We start from the raw sequence: 17,760 nt of genomic DNA on the forward strand, positions 1-17,760 counted from the left end.
ACAAGAAGAAAGCAACAAAAGACAGCTGGAAAAAGTGACAAAAGTGTGAAAGAATTGTGACCTTTAAATGGTAAGGATGGGGGACATCTGGGTGGCTCAGTCAGTGAAGCGTCTGCCTTCGGCTCAGGTCATGATCTCAGGGTCCTGGAATCAAGCCCATGTTGGGCTATCTACTCAACGGGAAGTCTGCTTCTCCCTCTGGTTCCGCCTCTCCCACTTGGTTGTGTGCTCTGTCTCTCTCTTTCTCAAATAAATAAAATCTTAAAAAAAAAAGGTAAAGTTCAATAAGAATACTGAACTCTGTTCCATTCTTTTAAAATGCCTTACAAGACACAGTGATGTTTACCCAATTTCTTCTGCTCTCCTCCCATGGCTGATAGCTCATCGATGAAATGCAGCCACCCTACCTCTTATTTTACTTCTCTTTGTTTTCCTTTATTTCCACTGGGCTACTGTACTGATGGCTCGTCTACCTCGTAAGATCCAAGTTAGGTTGCAAAGACGAGCCCTGCAATGGCACGCACAGCACTTGTGCACCTGGAAGCCTCCTGGAGCTCATCAGCTTCATCTGGCTCTCAGCATTGCCTGTTTAAGGGACAGACCTTCCCAGTGGATCCAGGTTTTGTGAAGGGCTGTCCTCTTCTTTGGAACCTAATACACAATTTACTGAAGAAGTGAAGTGTGGGATCCTGGGAGTTATCTCGTGACCTGACATAATAAAGGCTCATTGTGAGAAGAAAGAACTTTATGGGAGTCAGCCTGAAATGCCACCAGTAAATGTGCCTCATTTATTCTGCACAGCACAGGAAGCTCATGGAAAGGAAACTTTGAAGGAACTGAATAATCCTAGGTCAGGACTGTCAGATGACCGGATGGAGAGTCAAAGGGCCACAAAGCCATCCAAAAAAAGTGATAGGAGATGAAGATCTAGGTAAATACCTCCTTAAAAGACCAAGTTTATCTTTTAAAATTATTGGTACTCGAGCTATGTTATTTCATAGAAATAAGTGTCCAATAAAAACAAATATTTTAGGGGCACCTGGGTGGCTCAGTGGGTTAAGCGTCTGCCTTTGGCTCAGGTCATGATCCCAGGGTCTTGGGATCAAGTCCCACATAGGGCTCCCTGCTCGGTAAGGAGCCTGCTTCTCCCTCTCTGTCTGCCTGCTGCTCCCCCTGCTTGTGTTCTCTATGTCAAATAAATAAATAAAATCTTAAAAAAAAAAAAAACATATTAGTGATCATCGGAGGATATGTAATCACTTAAATGCCTGGCCACTGTGACTTTGGTTACTGAATTGACTATTGTTGAGCTATTTTATTTTATTTTTAAAGATTTTATTTATCCATTCATGAGAGAGACACAGAGAGAGGAAGAGACGCAGGCAGAGGGAGAAGCAGGCCACCCACAGGAGCCCGATGCAGGACTTGGTCCCAGGACCCCGGATCTCTCCCCGAGCAGAAGGCAGATGCTCAACCACTGAGCCACCCAGGCATCCCTTGTTAGGCTATTTTAATAATCTTAAAGATATCTACTGTTTACCCTGTTTAAACTCTTCTCAGGTAATTAATGTGGGCCCATTTTGCAGAAGGGCAAGTCAGAGGAGGTGACTTACTTTTGCTTGATTGCTGAGCCAAATTATGAAGCTGTCCAAGATGATGTAGCTGGGACTAGACAGAGCTCTTCCCCCTAAAGCACAAGGATTAGGTCTCTTTTTTTCTGTAAGTGAAAATCTACCCAGATGCCCCAGAAGGGTGTGGCTAAATATGTTCCATTAGCACTAATGAAACAATTGACTATGTTACCTTTTGTAAACAATAAAGGAAAAGTTTGGCTAAATTAAAGTGTATAGGGCGTCAGCTAATAATACCTTTCTTTCCTTGAAATCTACACTATAATTAGGCAGGTCCACAAGATGGATAAAGGAAGCCCTATCAGTTATATCAGTTGAAACGGTTCATCTGTTTGGCAAACCATAGGCAGAGAAGTTTAAAGCAAGTGAACATGTCTTCTCAGCCTAGGAAATACAACTTAGATTGTGATCAAAGTACTAAGTGCTAAGATTTAAGGAGAATCTCCTTTTTCATTATTGTGAAGAGGCAGTTCTGCATTTGGGTCACTACATCTTTTAGGTTATCAACCAAAAGGCAATTAAAATCTGCAGTAATCACAGTCAGTGTAGAAATGGAAACACTAATCAGATATGACCTGCTTATTTTCCCTTCCATTAAAGGAAAATGTCACTGGGTAGAACTGTGTGTGTGGTAAGTTGTGAGACTTATATGTCCCTAAATTGTTAGCTCAGGACCATCTTGGTAAATGACAAGCTTATTAGAAGTTCACAAGTGGCATTGCTACTGAGTTGTGAATGTTTTCATCTCTCGTCTATGAAATGAGGCTCCCAGGGTGGTCCCCAGAGGACAGTCATTCTGGATGCTGTGCAGAAGGCTAGGAGGAGGACATAGGGAGAGTGGGAAGGGCCAAGCAGAGCCACCACAGACCATTGGTCACTTGGCCATCTCTTTTCCTAAAGGCAACCTCTCTTTAACACTTCCTCTTTGAAGTAGAAAGTGCTGAGCTGAGTCTGTACCGTCATTATGCCTGGACATCTACCCCACCCCATCCCAAGCCAGGAGATGGGGATGCTGGTGTGCCTGCTTCCTGGGGTGGGGTCTGCTAAAGGGTGTGGGTATTCTGGCTTTTAAGTGGTCCAGTGTTCTGGGAGGCCCAGTGCACTCCCAAAAGGTACCATGTGATTTCAGACCATGGAGCTCATGCATCTGCCCACCTTGGCAACACTCTCAGTCTGAAATACAGACTTGCTTCTTCCTGAGATGTTTTCAGATGGAGGGGCTGAGCCCCTACCAGTATAAAGACACCTGACATGGCCAAATAGAAACTCTTAAAGTATGAGATAATCAGACTGCAGAGAAACTTGGTTAATAAATCCATCATGTAGGCCCCTAGTGAGTGCCGACTTCCCAGACAGCCACATATCACATTCCCATGTCTAATTGCCAATCTCTCTAATCACATCTATTACAACTTTAATGTTAGGCTGTACATGCTTTCAGGAGGAAATGGCTGTTAGTGTCTAAAGAATTGTTGACAGGCCTTGTATTTTATGATGGATAATGTCAGAGAATTACCGGAATGTATAATGCATGGGAGCAGGGAAATACTCAAGTGCTCCTTGTGATCACTTTCTGCATGTCTTGGGGACACTGAATTGTTGCTTTTGTAAAAACAGCCTTCCCGTTAATTATTCTTGGTTCTGGTAAACTAATCACAATTCTAGCAACCCAAGATTACCCTAGAACAAAATAATTAAAATGTGATACTGCTTTGCATCTTTGCATCTTTTTTTTTTAAGAGAAATCACTTTATAATTTTTTTCTGACTATAATATATGTTCATCATTAAAGCAGCTTTAGGGAGTATTAAAATAGAATTTTTAAAAAGTAAAAATCATCCACAATCCACCATCTGGAGATAAATGCTTTTAACGCTTTGTTGTATACCCTTTTAGGTTTTGTCTCTACTTATATAAATGCAAAAATATGACATTATATATACAGCTTTTAATATGCTTTTTGACTTAACCTATTGGAGTATTTCCTTATCAGTAAGTACACATCTACCTTATCATTTGTGGTAATTGAAGATTTTACATGTAGCATGCTAACCTTTTATCGGCAGACATTCAGATTACTTTGTGAGATGGCTAGCTCTCAAAAAAAGAAGATGCTTTTTTTTTTCTTTGCTTTCTACTAGTTTTCCTCTTTTAGCTTTTACACATACCTATTTTAAAAGATGTATTACCTATCCAGCCAGAGATAGGACCCAACAATTCATCTCTGTTTCCTCTGCCCCTCACACTTGTGCTTTCTCTCTCTCTCTCTAAAATAAATAAATCTTTCCAAAAAGTCCTAATTCTCTGAAAACGATTAATAAGATTTTCTGTCACTTTCAAAAATAATTGCACTTTTTGTTTTGTTTCTACTTTGGTTTTTGGGCTTTTTAAAAGATTTTATTTATTTAGAGCATGACTGGGGCCATAAGGAGAGGGAGAGAGGGGGGAAAAATGGAGAGGGAGAGAGAATCCCAAGCAGACTCCATGCCAAGCATGGATCCCAATGTAGGGCTCAGTCTCATGACCCCGAGATCATGACCTGAGCAGAATTCAAGAGTTGGACACTCAACCGACTGAGCCGCCCAAGTGCCCCCTTTTTGCTTCCACTTTGTCATAGTGTTCATTCTCTTTACCAAAATATTTCTAGGAGTGCCTGGGTGGCTCAGTCGGTTAAGTGTCTGCCTTTGGCTCAAGTCATGATCACCAAATCCTGGGATTGAGTCCTATGTCGGGCTCCCTGTTCAGTGGGGAGCCTGCTTCCCCATTGCTTCCCCACTCTCCCTCTGCTGCTCCCCTTGCTTGTGCTTATTCCCTCTCTCTCTCCCTCTCTGTCAAATAAATAAATAAACTAAAACATTTATTTATTTACTTCTGGAGTGGTTATTGAATGCTTACACTCCCTAGAAATGATGTCGTTTTTCCTGGTGCCCTAATTCTTGGAGATTCTCAACTTACCAGTTGAATTTCTTACATACATGTATCAGTAGAAATAGTCAGGTCCTACAACATAAAACAATTTTTTATCTAGGACTGTTGTGAATTCAGAATAATGTCAGTATTCATTTTCAGAGACAGCAAGTTTCCTTTCTCAAAGCGGATATTTTGGATTGAGAGTTGATGGCCTAATTAGTCTTGGACCTTCTTTTAGCTTCTTGTAGAGTATTTTATATTGTTTCTAAGTAAAAAGTAGGCTTTACTGTCCCTGAGGGTGCCTTGCTCTGCCTAACTCTATTCTCTGTTCAGATGCTTCTCTTCAGTGCACATGGAAGATAAAGGCCAGCAGAAAACACTTCTGTTTGCTTTTATATTTCTGTCTTTGGAGGTCACTAGAATTTCTTTGCTCTCTCATTTCCATACTTAGAATATGTTCTGTAAATACTGGAGGGTACGACTCAGTAAACAACTTGGGTGAATGTTTGCATAACTGTTGGCAAGTATTTACATAAAAACAATGTAGCTAACATTTATTGAGTGCTTACCGTACCCAGACACTGTACATGATTGCCTTTTGCTCTTGAAACAAGGCTATGAGTTAGATAATGCGGTGATTTCAGTGACAAGATGGGGTTCAGAGTTAATCCCAGGTACTGTCTGCCTTCTCAGGGCTTGTCCATTCTGGTCTTGTTTATCCTACTATGTTCAGATCTTCTTCAGGCTTCAGTTTCTTAATCTTGAAATAAAAGGGGTTGAAATAGCCAGCTGATTTTTGAAGGTTTCTTTCACCCTCAACTTTTTGAGTCCAGGAATCTGCCTAGAAAACCACCTGCCTGCTAGAAATCCCCTCCTCCTCTTACATTGAATGTTGATGCTTATAGCCTTCACCACTGGCCAACCTCCATTTTCTCCATGGCAGTGCCTGTGCTGTAGGACCTGTGGTAAAGCGACCCACGGAGTCCCCAGGAGGCCACAGAGGGCCCTGTCACAGAGCATTGGGATGCCATGGTCTGTTCAGAGCTGGGTGGCTCTTGTCGCGTCACAGGCCTTGCTGAAGGCACAAGAGAGGGTGGCGGGACAGGCTACAGCTGTTCTGATCGTTTGTGGCATGAGAGAACCTACCGTGAATGGGTTATAACTTATTCATGACTAGAATCTAAAATAGCTTCTTATAACTAATTCACAGCTACCACGTGAGTGCTAGTGTGCTATTTTTTTAGACTCTAAAATTATTACCCTGTTTCCATAAGCTGTGTGTTGAGCGAAAAGATAAGTCTGCTTTTGATTGCCCAGGAAGATAGAAGTTTCCCATTTTTAAATGGTGTGACCCTTTCGTATCAAAGCCACTACATTGCTTTTAGTCTAAGAAATGTGGTACAGGCACACTTTGAAATATTGCTTCTGGCATTTCAAGGAATTATGGGATGAGGTCATGTTCAAACCAGTGCTGCCGTGCTTTTTGATTAATGCAATGTAATTCTTGTTGAGACCTCCATTCGCAACATTAGGAAGCCTTGTCAGATTATCTGAAGCTGGTCTGTAATGCATGAGTTCAGATGTGAAGGAAGAATGGAAGTTCATTAGGCAAGAGGGTGGGGAATAGTTTTCCAGGAGAGTTCCAGATGGAGGGAACAAGCCAGCAAAGTCTCTGTGTTGGGGGAGGGGTGGCAGACCAAGTCAGGGAGGACTACAGTGTGGAGCCCCAAGGGGACATTGTGGGGTGAGGCTGGGGAGAGCAGGCCAATCAGGCAGGCCCTCTGGCAATGGAGGCTGAATCCCAAGAGCATTGCATGGATGCAACATGATCAGAGCCGTGTTTGCAGATGAAGATGTAGGTAAGATCTGTGTGTACGCTTAGGAGGGATGTTGAAGAAAAAGTAGGTGTTTAAAAGGTGGCAAAAGCAAGTCTGGTTCTAGTTCCTCCCCATGGTAGCACCAAAGCTGCTCCTGGCAGCAGGACCAAGGTGCGGCTTTTTGGCCCTGCACAGACTCATTGCTAAGTCAGCCTCAGTGGAAGAGGGAGTGTGGCCCTGGCTTTCGGAGTAGGTATATGGCTGGACCCCCTGGACCAGGACACACATGCAATGCTGTGTGTGCCTTCTTCCTCCCCAAGCTGACTTAGCCACTTCATGAAGGCTCCAGCTAGGCCCAGAATGTCCTGCCCTTAGCCAGTTTCCTGGAAAACTTCACTGGCGAGCCTTTTTGCCATCCTGGATGGTCAGTGCCCTTTGGTCATTGTCTAACCTGGAGAGCAGAGAGCCTGTGGGCCCTGGTGAGCCCTAGTGGGCCCCAGTAGCAGGCTGTCATTTTGCCCGGGTCTGGTGCAGCTGGAGGAACAGTGTACTCCCCGTGCTGAGAGGCCACTGTGAGGTACCCTACTCACTTCCCCGCCGTGTCAGAGTATTAGCGATGCACACATTTGGAAAAGTGTCTGATTTTCTGTGTGGAATTGAGACCTACCTCCATCTTCAAGATTCTCGCCCACAGAGCCTGAGGGCCCAGAGAAGCTGCAAGGCTCAGATGCAGCATTCTCTGATTTGTGTTTTCCCTTGTTGGTGGGATATTCCTGTTTTTCCTCAGGGGAGTATTACAAGAACAAACAACGTAAGTGATAGGAGAGCACTTTGTGCTTGTACAAGTGGAGATGGCCCATAAATAAAATTATCATATCATCATTTATACATTAATGCCCTGTAAGAGAGGAAAGAACATTACTTTTGAATTAGGATGAGAATTGGACTCGAGCTACTGACAGGCTATTTGTCCTCATGCTGCCACAGAGCAGCCTCAGTGAGGTCGGAGCTGACGTCTCTCCAAGGACCTTCATTAAAAGCGTGTTATCACCAAGAGATGGTGTCAGCATCCTTCCCCGCTCTAGGAGGCAGTCTTGGCCAGGTCTCTAAAACCTGTCTTTAGAATTCAGAACAGCAAGCCTTTGTCAAGCACTCATTTGCTGAACACATAGAATGAATAGCAAATTAACAGAAATTTACTACCTAGTGAATTTACCACAGGAAAAAAAAATGCATATGTGGCTTAACCTCCAAATTGTGGTCAAGGTGGCCTATTCAACAGGTCTCCCTCCGAGATGCCTGTGCCCGCTGCTTTGGCTGGAGTTCTCCTGGCAGAGGTGTGCACGCCCTGGGCGTGGGCCCTGCCCTCTGGCCAACCCTGTGGCTGGGTCCTGGAATGCCAGTCACGTGGAAGCCCATCATCTGCAGCTAAGGACAGTATCTCTGAGCAGAAAGGGGGGGCAGTGTCAAGGCCGTGCTGAGCCAATAACTGAAATTGCTGACAGCTCCCAGTGATGCTTGGAAATGAAATCGGATTCCTCAAGACAAACACCTGCAATACAGAGAACCCACAATTTGTAGCAAATGCCCTTTTGACACAGAAAGTGCAGTGTTGTGCAAAGCTGTGCTCTGTGAGTGTCGCCCTCCATTACTGGTTGACACACCATTGAGACAGGATGAATGCCTTTGCTCAAGCAAGATGCATTATTCATGGGTAGTAGATGCCCTGTGTTTTTATGTTCATCGATCATGCTGACCTTTTCAGGGATGCGTCATGAATGCTCCTTCATGTCTCTGACTCCCCAAGTGTCTCAGAGCTTCTGAATTAAGCCTCCCAGGACCACTTTCCTCTCTTCCTCCAAATTAGCCACACCTCTCAGCTGTGTCTCCAGAGCCTAAACAAGAGGCTTCCGTAGCTTCATTCTTGACAATTTACTGGAAGGATTAGGTCATGACACGGAATTGTATGTCACAAGAGCTAAGGATAAGAAATTTAAAGCATGGCTTTCTGGTAAGCTCCAGCAATTCCTTGTCATTGAGAAGTCAGTGATACTGTTAGCCTTTTGAGCAGATGGAAAATGATTAGTAGCTTGGATGCCATTTGGAGACGTGACTTGTTTCTTTGGGCCTAAGCGGGCCTGCGCTGTTGGTATGTATCCTACAGCTGGAGGGTGCCCTGCACGGATAGTGTCTCTTCACTCAGGCCTGTTACATCAGCAGAATGTGGAGAAGGAGAGAGTGCCAGTCAGGTGAAGTGCTACAGGGTTGAAAACCCCTGTCCTCCCACTGTCACGGCCCCAAATGGAGTCACCATGGCTCCCTTGCCAGCTCTGCATGTTATATGGTCACAGTCTTCCTGTTCACCTTGTGTGTCTTCCCAAGACTGTCTGCCCATGACAATGGAAAGCTTCAAGGGCACATTCTTATTTCTGTGCTTGCCACGGTGAACTAATAAATTACAGATTGATTTTTTTAAAGATTTTATTTATTTATTTATTCATAGAGACAGAGAGAGAGAGGCAGAGGCACAGGCAAAGGGAGAAGCAGGGACCATACAGAGAGCCTGACGTGGGACTCGATCCGGGGTCTCCAGGATCACGCCGTGGGCTGCAGGCGGCGCCAAACCGCTGTGCCACCTGGGCTGCCCAAATTACAGATTTAGTACAATTCAAAGCTGCTGATTCACTGAGGCAATTAGAATGTGAAGGCTTATTTACATCAGATTTAAATGTGTTACAAATAAAATGCAGTACCACACCATCATTGGAACGGGGTGGCCACTGAGGTTATATTTTTACTTCCTGCCTTGCCCCCTCTGGTAGGTTATGGGCACATATCATCTTGTACTATCAGTGCTGGACAAAGGTTTTGAAATTTCAGTGTTTCCTGTTTTCTTTGAGCAAGGCGTGCCTATAAAGTTAGCATCAAGCAGGACGGCAGAGGGGGCTCCTTCTCACAGGAGCACACTGGCCTGCCCCCTCTGCTCCTTGGCCTGGCTGGCTCCTGCATTAGAGTCAGTGTCCTGCCTCCAGACCACATGCTGGCCAGTGACATGGGCTCTCCAGAACTCTGGGGTCCCAGGTATATGTCCCTGCCTGGCCCAGGTTCTGGCCAGGAACCCTTGTGCTTGCAGCAGAGACCTGCCTTCGTGGTGGAAACTGGAAGGCTGTTCACAGCTCCCAGTGGAAAAACTCTGTCTGATGGAAACTCCACCCTGGCCTCAGCCGTAGCCAGCTTGAAGTCAAGTTAAAGGCCTGGGAAATCTCATCTTTGTTCCCTAGAACGATCGCTATAATTTACTTAGCCAGTTCTCTCTTGTTGGATTCTGATTCCGGTCTTTTCTGACTGTGAACTGCACTGTAATGGCCATTGTCATGGCTGTCTCTTTTCACACAAAAATAAATCTTGTCCTTTGGTCGATTCCTAGAAATGAAATTGCAAAGTCATAGGGATAATATACTCCCAGGCTCTAGACAGACTTTGCCAAATTGCCCCCAGCCAAGGGGAAGTGGCTAACACTGCCACCAGATGCTGTGCTGTGCTGTGTCCCCCCACTGCATCCCTCCCCCCAGAATGTCCTTTTGTTCCTCTGTACCTGTTCCCTGTACTCTCCCTCTTTCTGGCTTGCCTGCCGCACTCTATTTCCTCCTTAACTTTCCTTTGGAGCAAAGCCTGGGTCCCAAGGACATCTCAGGAAGCTTCTCTGTGAGTGAAGACACATATCTTGAATTCCAGTTATGAACTTTTCTTAGCTCCATAGCTGGGGTGTAAATATGTCACTTGCAAATCCCAGTGATGGGTGTCACCCAATGTGGTGATAGTACCAGAGCCGTTCACAGACTGGAAGCCCTTTGAGAAGTGGTGTCTCCTCTGGGAGGGCTCTTTGGCATAGCAAATGAGGAAAAATGCCCTCTAAGGTTCTGCATTTGCAAGAATAATTGAGCAAATAATCCACATTTAGTCTTTTGCATTTTTCAGTGCTGTGCAAGGCGTCTTGAATTTCTTTAGTTGCTTTTCCAGAAAGCCCAATTGACTTCACCACATTTCTCAAGTTACAGTAAAGGCAAAGAATATGAGGCCCTGAGTGAGCTGCTGATGACTGAAGCCACCGTGGGTGGGAGGCAGGTTTTAGGGACAGACTCCAGATTCCCATAGTCACCACATGGCCCTTTCCCAAAGAAAGATGTAGGGCTCCTCTCAGCTCTGAAATCCAGGGACTTCCTTCTAGAATTCTCCACGCCTCTTCCTTCTGCTGCTTGCTTTGGCCAGCTCTCAATACCATTTTGAGGAAATGTTCACCTCATTGCCCAGGTGCCCGATTTTCCTGTGAGGATGCTGTCAGCATGTACCCACACTGTCAGGGAAATCTTTGGCAGTCTAGCAGTTTGGGTCACAGTCTGTTGAAACTCAGTGGCATGTGGAAAGACTAGGATTTGGAACCAGGGAGCCCAGGCCTGATGTACCTCTTCTGCCTCTGGAGCCCAGCCTCATGCTGCCTGCAACTCCCCAAAGCCAAGGAGGGCAGACTGCAGGCAGCACCCTCTTCCAGCCTGGCCCCCTCAACCCTTGTTGTCAGGGACAGCCACCAGGGTCTGTTTCTCGCAGGTCATCTGGATGTCACCATGGCAGCCACAAACCTGGAGAACCAGTTGCACAGTGCCCAGAAGAACCTCCTGTTCCTTCAGCGGGAACACGCCAGCACCCTCAAGGGGCTGCACGCCGAGATCAGGCGGCTGCAGCAACACTGCACAGGTACCAGGGCCCCACACGACCTCCTGAGCAGGGCCTCCAGGCTTGCCGGGGCTGTGGAGCAGAGCAGGGCCCGTTGTCGGGACTGTCTCACACAGCAGTTGGCTCAGGAGCTGTGCCAGACTCATTTAGAAGTGGAGTGAGAAGGGATTTCACTCTTCTCTCTGACATGGTTAAGCCCACCATTGCTGGAATCCATTCCAGTGTCTTCCCTCATCTCTTTGCCTAATCGACATGCACCAAGTGTAAAGCTGCAAAGCCATTTCTTGGCATACTGAGGACTTAGAAGATCAAAATGCAATGGTTAGGATTTACAGTGCATTTTGGAACTGATCACCAAAGTGTAACATACAGAGCAAGCTGCTTGCTAACTATGGATGCTGGGGTGTGCCTGAGGGAAGGGAGGGTCTCCCTGAGCCCTACGAAGGATAGTGGCCACGGGTGGTTCCTGCCATTTGCACGCCTGCCACTAATACTGCCAAACCCTGCTCTGTCTGGGCAGAACTCGCAGGCTGATCATGGGAATCAGTTCTGCATTTTTCAGAGCTGATAAAGGCTTTGAAACCTACTGTAAACATACAAAATTAATGTATATGGTTTCATTTTTAGATTTAACATATGAGCTGACCGTCAAAAGTTCAGACCAGACAGGTAAGAATGTCCTCCCCAAAAGTGAATTAACAATAGTATTTCCCATTATGGCACATGTTGGTGCCATTTGTTCACTAGCTACATATTTAGAAGAAAATGTATTTGCTAGATAAGCCAGAAAGAGGAGAAGGAGCAGGGTCCCTCCTCCTCTGTCCCTCAAGCCTCGCCCAGGACCTGGCACAGAGCGGGCACTCCTGACACACTGGTTGAATGAGCCACCAAATGACTAGACAGTCCCCAAAGGATCGTGAATGCCTTTATATAGACTGCAGTCCCAGAAATTCTTCCCCCAAGCAGAATCCTCAGGGAGCCCCAAAGATAACATCCTGATGGCATCTGGGGCAGAGGAGCTAGAACTGGGGCCTCTGTGTCCAACAACAAATAGCTTGCTCCCTGGAACTGAGTGAGGATTTGGAAAGTGCAGAATCCATACTGGAGTCAAGATGCCTTTTCCTAAATAGGCTGCACAACGGCAGTCATTATTCATGAGTGTGTCCGAGTCCCAGTGACAGACACAGACCTTTCCATGGGTCTCAGTGCATGACCAAGCACTGACTTTTCCATTCGTGGCACTCAGGTTACAGTCTCCTAAGGATACCTTTCAGGGGCCCAGATGTCCTTTTGTCTGTGTGGCAGAGGAGGAGCCTGGAGACCAGAGCCTACCCTATGCTGCCAGGTTCTCTCCCCCCTCACCCCCATATCCCTGGGCCAGGATGTGGGCTTCCAGGGATTCAGGAGAATAGGGTGTCCTGCACCCCTGCCATCCACATTGCAGGAATCAGGGTGTCCTCACTTCCATGCCCCGTCCTGGCCAGGCTGTTCAGAAGAAGCATGATTCTTGCCCTGAGCCCTCTACATACAGGAGGAAGGAGCTCATATGCCTGATTCCTCCTCCCCTGGCCTTTAGAGAGCCCCTCGAGGTTCTCAGCCCTAAATCCCAAGGCCACACACCCACCATCAGCAGCAGCAGGGGCCCAAGGTGACAGTGTGTCCAACGTGTCTCCTGTGGGGGCATTTGGAGAGCTCTCAGCTGGTCCTGGTGGGGGCAGCTCCCCCTCCCAGCACTGGAAATCACTGCTTTATGTTAGCAGTTGAAGAACTTGCTCAGTCTAGGGACCCAGGGTGAAGATACAGGCTCCTGGACTCCCTCTCCTGAAGTTCTGATTCCAAGGGTCAAGGAGGGGACCTGAGAATGTGTTTAAAAAATGCTACAGTGAGGGGCACCTGGCTGGCTCAGTCCATAGAGCCTGTGACTCTTGATCTCTCGGGGTTTAAGTTCGAGCCCCATGTTTGGTGACTTAAAAAAAGGTTTTTTATTTCTTAAAAAGTGACACTATGACTGAGCACTTGGGCAGCTGGGGAGTCTGGCTGTAGGTGATAAAGAGCAGTTGCTGCCTCAGCTCAGTGCACATGCAGCTTTTATGGGGAAAGACTGAAACTTCTAGAAAGGTGGAGGAGGTAGAGCAGAGCTTCCTATAGAAGAGTGGAAATCAGAGGTGCCACTTTGGAGGTGGTGATCCCTGGGAACTAAAGAGCAGCTCTCTGGAGTCTCAGGGAGGCGGGGACAGGTGGACGGAAGAGATCCAAATTGGGAGCCAATAAACATCGGTCCATAGCCCTGGAGTCAGGTCCCCACTCACCCCACCACTACCTCATGTGAGAGGTGCCCGCAGATGCCGGCTCCCTGTCCTGCACAGGCCCCCGCAGCCCGGGGGCATCCATGAGCGGCTGGTGGTGGGCACACATGGGGTGGGTCAGGGGCCAAGGCAGAGCCCCAGCACAGGCACAGGGATACCCACCACTCTGAGACATGCTGAGACAGAGGGCCTGTGCGGCAGGGAAGGTGGCGGCCTCCCCTCTCTCTCTGCAGCTTCAGAGTTTGTGCTTAGTTGTCTTTCAAAATGGTGCTTCAAATGAAGCAGGCACTTAGTAAATGCTGCCCAAGCAAACAGGGATCTGCTCACTGTTCCAATACCCTGAGACTGCCTGTTGTGACTTGAGCAGTTCTGAAGTGTGGAGGCATTCTTCTGTGCAATGAGCCAGGGCACCGAGAGCTGGAAGGAACTCAGAGGGCACTGGGTCCCCACCTTGGTGAAGGGAGAGTGATGGAGGCAGGGGCAAGATGCCCGTGGCCCCTGGCAGCCCTCTTACCCATCCCCGTGCTGGGGAGAGGGGCCAGCCTAGACAGGAGGACTCCCTGCCTCTGCTTGGGGTGGTGGCGGCGGGTGGGAGGGGGTGTCTTAAACCCATCCTTCGGCTTGCTTTTCTAGGAGATGGGTCTTCCAGAAGCAGTGAGCTGAAGAGAAGATGTGAAGAACTGGAAGCCCAACTGAAGTTGCAGGAGGAAGAGAACAACGAACTGCTCAAAGAGCTGGAGCAGAAGAACGCCATGATCGTGGTGCTGGAGAACACCGTCAAGGAGCGGGAGAAGAAGTACCTGGAGGAGCTCAAGGTGAAGAGCCACAAGCTGAACATGCTGTCCGGCGAGCTGGAGCAGCGCGCCAGCACCATCGCTTACCTGACTGCCCAACTGCACGCCGCCAAGCGAAAGCTCATGAGCGCCAGTGGGACCTCGGATGGCAGCCCATCGGGGAGCCCTGTGCCGGCTGGCTACAAGCCGGCGCCCCCCAAGGACAAGCTGCCTGAAACGCCCCGCCGCCGCATGAAAAAGAGCCTCTCAGCCCCTCTGCACCCGGAATTTGAAGAGGTCTACAGATTTGGGGCCGAGAGCCGGAAACTACTGTTGCGGGAGCCAGTGGATGCCATGCCTGACCCCACCCCATTCCTGCTGGCCAGGGAGTCAGCTGAGGCCCATCTCATCAAGGAGAGGCCTCTGGTCATCCCCCCCATCGCCTCCGACCGCGGCTCAAGTGAGCGGCACAGCCCAGCCCGCGAGCAGCAACACAAGGCTCATGTGGGGGTGGCCCATCGCATCCACCATGCTGCCCCACCACACACCCAGCCTGAGTTGGAGACGCTGGCAGTCGACCAGGTGAATGGAGGAAAGGTTGTGAGGAAGCACTCAGGGACGGACAGAACTGTGTGAGGCCTGCTCCAGGCAACCCTTCACCCTTGGCTGTCGATGCACTGTGATTGCTACTAGGAAAAACTCATCCACACGTTTTTTTTTTTTTTTTTAATTCCCATGCATGCCAAATTTTTTTCAGACCTGTCAACAGATTCTTCTCCTGCTCCTCTTGCCCTCTCACTGACACCAGAATATGATCGTGTCCCTGCTGCAGAATATGTATTTACTAATTGCTGTGGCCAAACACCTGTGTGCCGAATCGCTTGCTTTTAATCCCACTCTGTGTAACTTCCGTGCGCTCGTGGACAAAGCACAGGCCACAGGCTGCATCACTACTCAGCGTTAATGAAATCAGATAGTCACACGCCTCATTATGCAGTCGGAGCAATACATGCCGACCGACCTTGACCCTCTCGCTCCAATTTCCAGGGCAGCCCGTCCGGAGCAGCCCCTGCTCCCACCTGGAGACCCTGTAACCTCCCAACAAGCCTTGCCCAGGGCAGCACCGGTAGCTGACCAGCTGTATGTGTATATCACAGGAACTAAATAAGATGATGTTACTTCTCATATCACCACAATCTGAATGTGTGTTCATAGTTTTTGTTAGTTTTATCCAAAATGTTCAAGATCCCAACAAACTTTATTTTCTAAACCTGCCTCTTTCTGTTTTGTGTCTTTTATTAAGCTATCCGAGGGAGGAGTGGGGGCAGGAGGGAGGCTGTGGGAGGGGCAGAAGCAGCTGGCCCCTCAGTCACTACTGCATTCTCACCCTGTGTCATGTGCCAGGGCTCCCGCCCAGTGGTGGCAGTTTGTCTTCCAGAAAGTGGAGTCCCTATTCTACGGCACTGTCCAGAGCTGCCCCTATGAAGATTGTAGGCTTTCAGGCCCATGGCTGGCCCCTGCCCCTCTACCCTGCTGATGCTCCACCCTGCTCCATCCTTGGAGAGTAAAGCCACTCCTCCCCTCCAGCAGGCCTGGCCCCAGGGTGCCAGAAGGAAGGGATGCCCAGGAGCCAGCGGGCTGTTCTAAGTCTGCACGCGGTGCCACACAGACCCGGCCAGGTGGTGGGAATTACACACCAGCCGAAGGTCCTTCCCCACCCCCAGCTGTCCAGCTCTGGAAGGTGGGAGGGGTGGCCATCCCTGCTCTGGGCAGTATTATGGGCCCTGGAAGAGGACTTGGTGACCCCACCCAGCAGCCCGGCATCTTTGCCTAATCACACGTCTCCTCTGAGAACGGAAAGAAAACAACATACCTTAAAATGCTTTCTAGTATTTACTTTTCAAATATGCAGAATCCTTAGAAATAGCTGAAAAATAAAACTATCAGCTTAATTTATATGGAAAGAGTCCACCTCCAGCCTTTCCAGGCCCCAAGAGGGGACCGGGGACATGACCATTATTACAAATTCCCATTTGCAACCGCCAGCCCAGATGGAGCTCACAGGGTGGGTTTCTTTGCCCAGTCAATCGGAATTCAGGGTGAGGCACACTCCCTGCAGCACCCAGTGAGAAATGTGCTTCGTGGTGAAGAGATCAGCTTCAAACACCAGGCCGACTCCCATGGCATTCCTTCTCATGGAGGTGGTGTAGACTGGCGTCCGGAAGGTGTTCTGCAAAGGAAACCGTATGTGAGATCCCCACGGAGGGCACAGGAGCTCAGGCCCAGGGGAATGTGCCACTCCACCTTAGCGCCGAGGGCAGTGTGCCTCCTACAAGCCGTGGCCGAGGCTCTGCGAGCCTCCCTCCGCTAACTGAAGGCGGACAGGGCTTCCCACAGACACATTAAAAGCAGATCTGGGCTCGAGGCCAGGCAGGAGGCGCCTGCTGCCATGCCAGATGTAAGTACTTTAAGATTCAAGCAATGTCCGCAGAATGTGATGGGAAGGGAGGAGTCTCTCCTGAAGTCAGGCCGGATCACAGCTCTGCGCCTGAAGCTGTGCTGCCCAGGGAGTCTCTGCTTACAAGTGCACATGTGTGGCTCCAAGCTTCTGTCCTGTCTCAAGGTTTCCCCCATCCACAAAAGGTTAAGCCCCCGTGTTTTAAAGGGCAAGACTGTCTGAACCACCCCATGTGTGACCCGACGCTAAGAAGTGGGGGAGGGGGGGACACAGGAGCAGGCGTCAGCCTTCTACCCGCAGTTTGAGGCGATGGGCTTCAATGGGGATGATCTTCAGGATCGGCAGGTCAACCACCAGCACCTTGGGTTTGCTCTTGATAAGACAGCCTTTTTCTACATCCCAGTCAGCACCTTCTAGATACAGTCCTGAAACAAAGCATCCTAGAGATACCAGGAAGAGACCAGGATTGACATGGAGGCACCAGCAATGCTGCTGTGCAGCAGCTCTACTAGATGTCGGTAGCACACACACACAAAGGCAACTAGCTGGCTTTCCTTCCCCCAGACACAGCCCAGGCCATTTTCCAGAAGAGGTGGTCGTCCTTTCTTCTTTTATAGAGGGACATCCCAGAAAGGACACTCTGTAGACCTCAGGAGCCCCCCCCCCCCCGCCCCAGCCTTGGCCAAGGAGACAAGGGGTGGTTGCCTCTCACAGAAATCTGCTTCAAGGCACACAGACCTAGACCGCTTGGGCCCCCAGGTTATAAAGACAGAAGCACCAGTTGGTACCACAGCAATCCCAAACCCCTCCTGAGCCAGAGGGAGTGGGAGTAGAAAGTCAAAGCCTGGCAGAGAAAATGGTGTCTGGGGAGCAGAACACGCAGACTCTCACAGTAGCAGAGGACAGTCGCTCGCCCACAGAGTGTGGTGGCCCTGATACCTGCCAGTTCCTCTGAAACCTCGCTGGCCTTGTGCTATGGGGACAGTGAGCATCCCTGAATCTCCACCATGAACCCCAACTCCAAGCTCACTCAAGGGCTCTTGCTGCTCACAGTGAAAGGTCCTCTATGGGGCACAGCCCTGGGAAATGGCAGCTCCCAGCCAGTCTGTGGCACCAGTCACCAATGCTGAAGGG

At 48.7% G+C, this 17,760-nt stretch overlaps 2 protein-coding genes across 4 annotated transcripts in view; one reads left to right on the plus strand and one right to left on the minus strand.

Moving 5' to 3' along the window:
- The window catches only part of CCDC92 (coiled-coil domain containing 92), a 30,762-nt gene extending 15,320 nt beyond the window's left edge, over positions 1 to 15,442 (plus strand). For all 3 annotated transcript variants that reach the window (XM_072725020.1, XM_072725019.1, XM_072725021.1), the window contains exons 2-4: positions 10,964 to 11,110; positions 11,717 to 11,758; positions 14,029 to 15,442. In XM_072725020.1, coding sequence (XP_072581121.1) covers positions 10,981 to 11,110; positions 11,717 to 11,758; positions 14,029 to 14,804 — 948 coding nt within the window. In that variant the 5' untranslated portion in view covers positions 10,964 to 10,980 and the 3' untranslated portion in view covers positions 14,805 to 15,442. The remainder of the gene's footprint in view (positions 1 to 10,963; positions 11,111 to 11,716; positions 11,759 to 14,028) is intronic.
- Positions 15,443 to 16,048: 606 nt separating this feature from the next.
- Positions 16,049 to 17,760, minus strand: part of DNAH10 (dynein axonemal heavy chain 10) — a 134,308-nt gene continuing 132,596 nt past the window's right edge. Inside the window, exons 78-79 of the mRNA XM_026017081.2 lie at positions 16,921 to 17,066; positions 16,049 to 16,398 (exon numbers count right to left, since the gene is read on the minus strand). Of these exons, the coding sequence (XP_025872866.2) occupies positions 16,252 to 16,398; positions 16,921 to 17,066 (293 nt within the window). The 3' untranslated portion in view covers positions 16,049 to 16,251. The remainder of the gene's footprint in view (positions 16,399 to 16,920; positions 17,067 to 17,760) is intronic.

Source organism: Vulpes vulpes, chromosome 10 (genome assembly GCF_048418805.1).
Source record: "Vulpes vulpes isolate BD-2025 chromosome 10, VulVul3, whole genome shotgun sequence".
NCBI lineage: Eukaryota > Metazoa > Chordata > Mammalia > Carnivora > Canidae > Vulpes > Vulpes vulpes.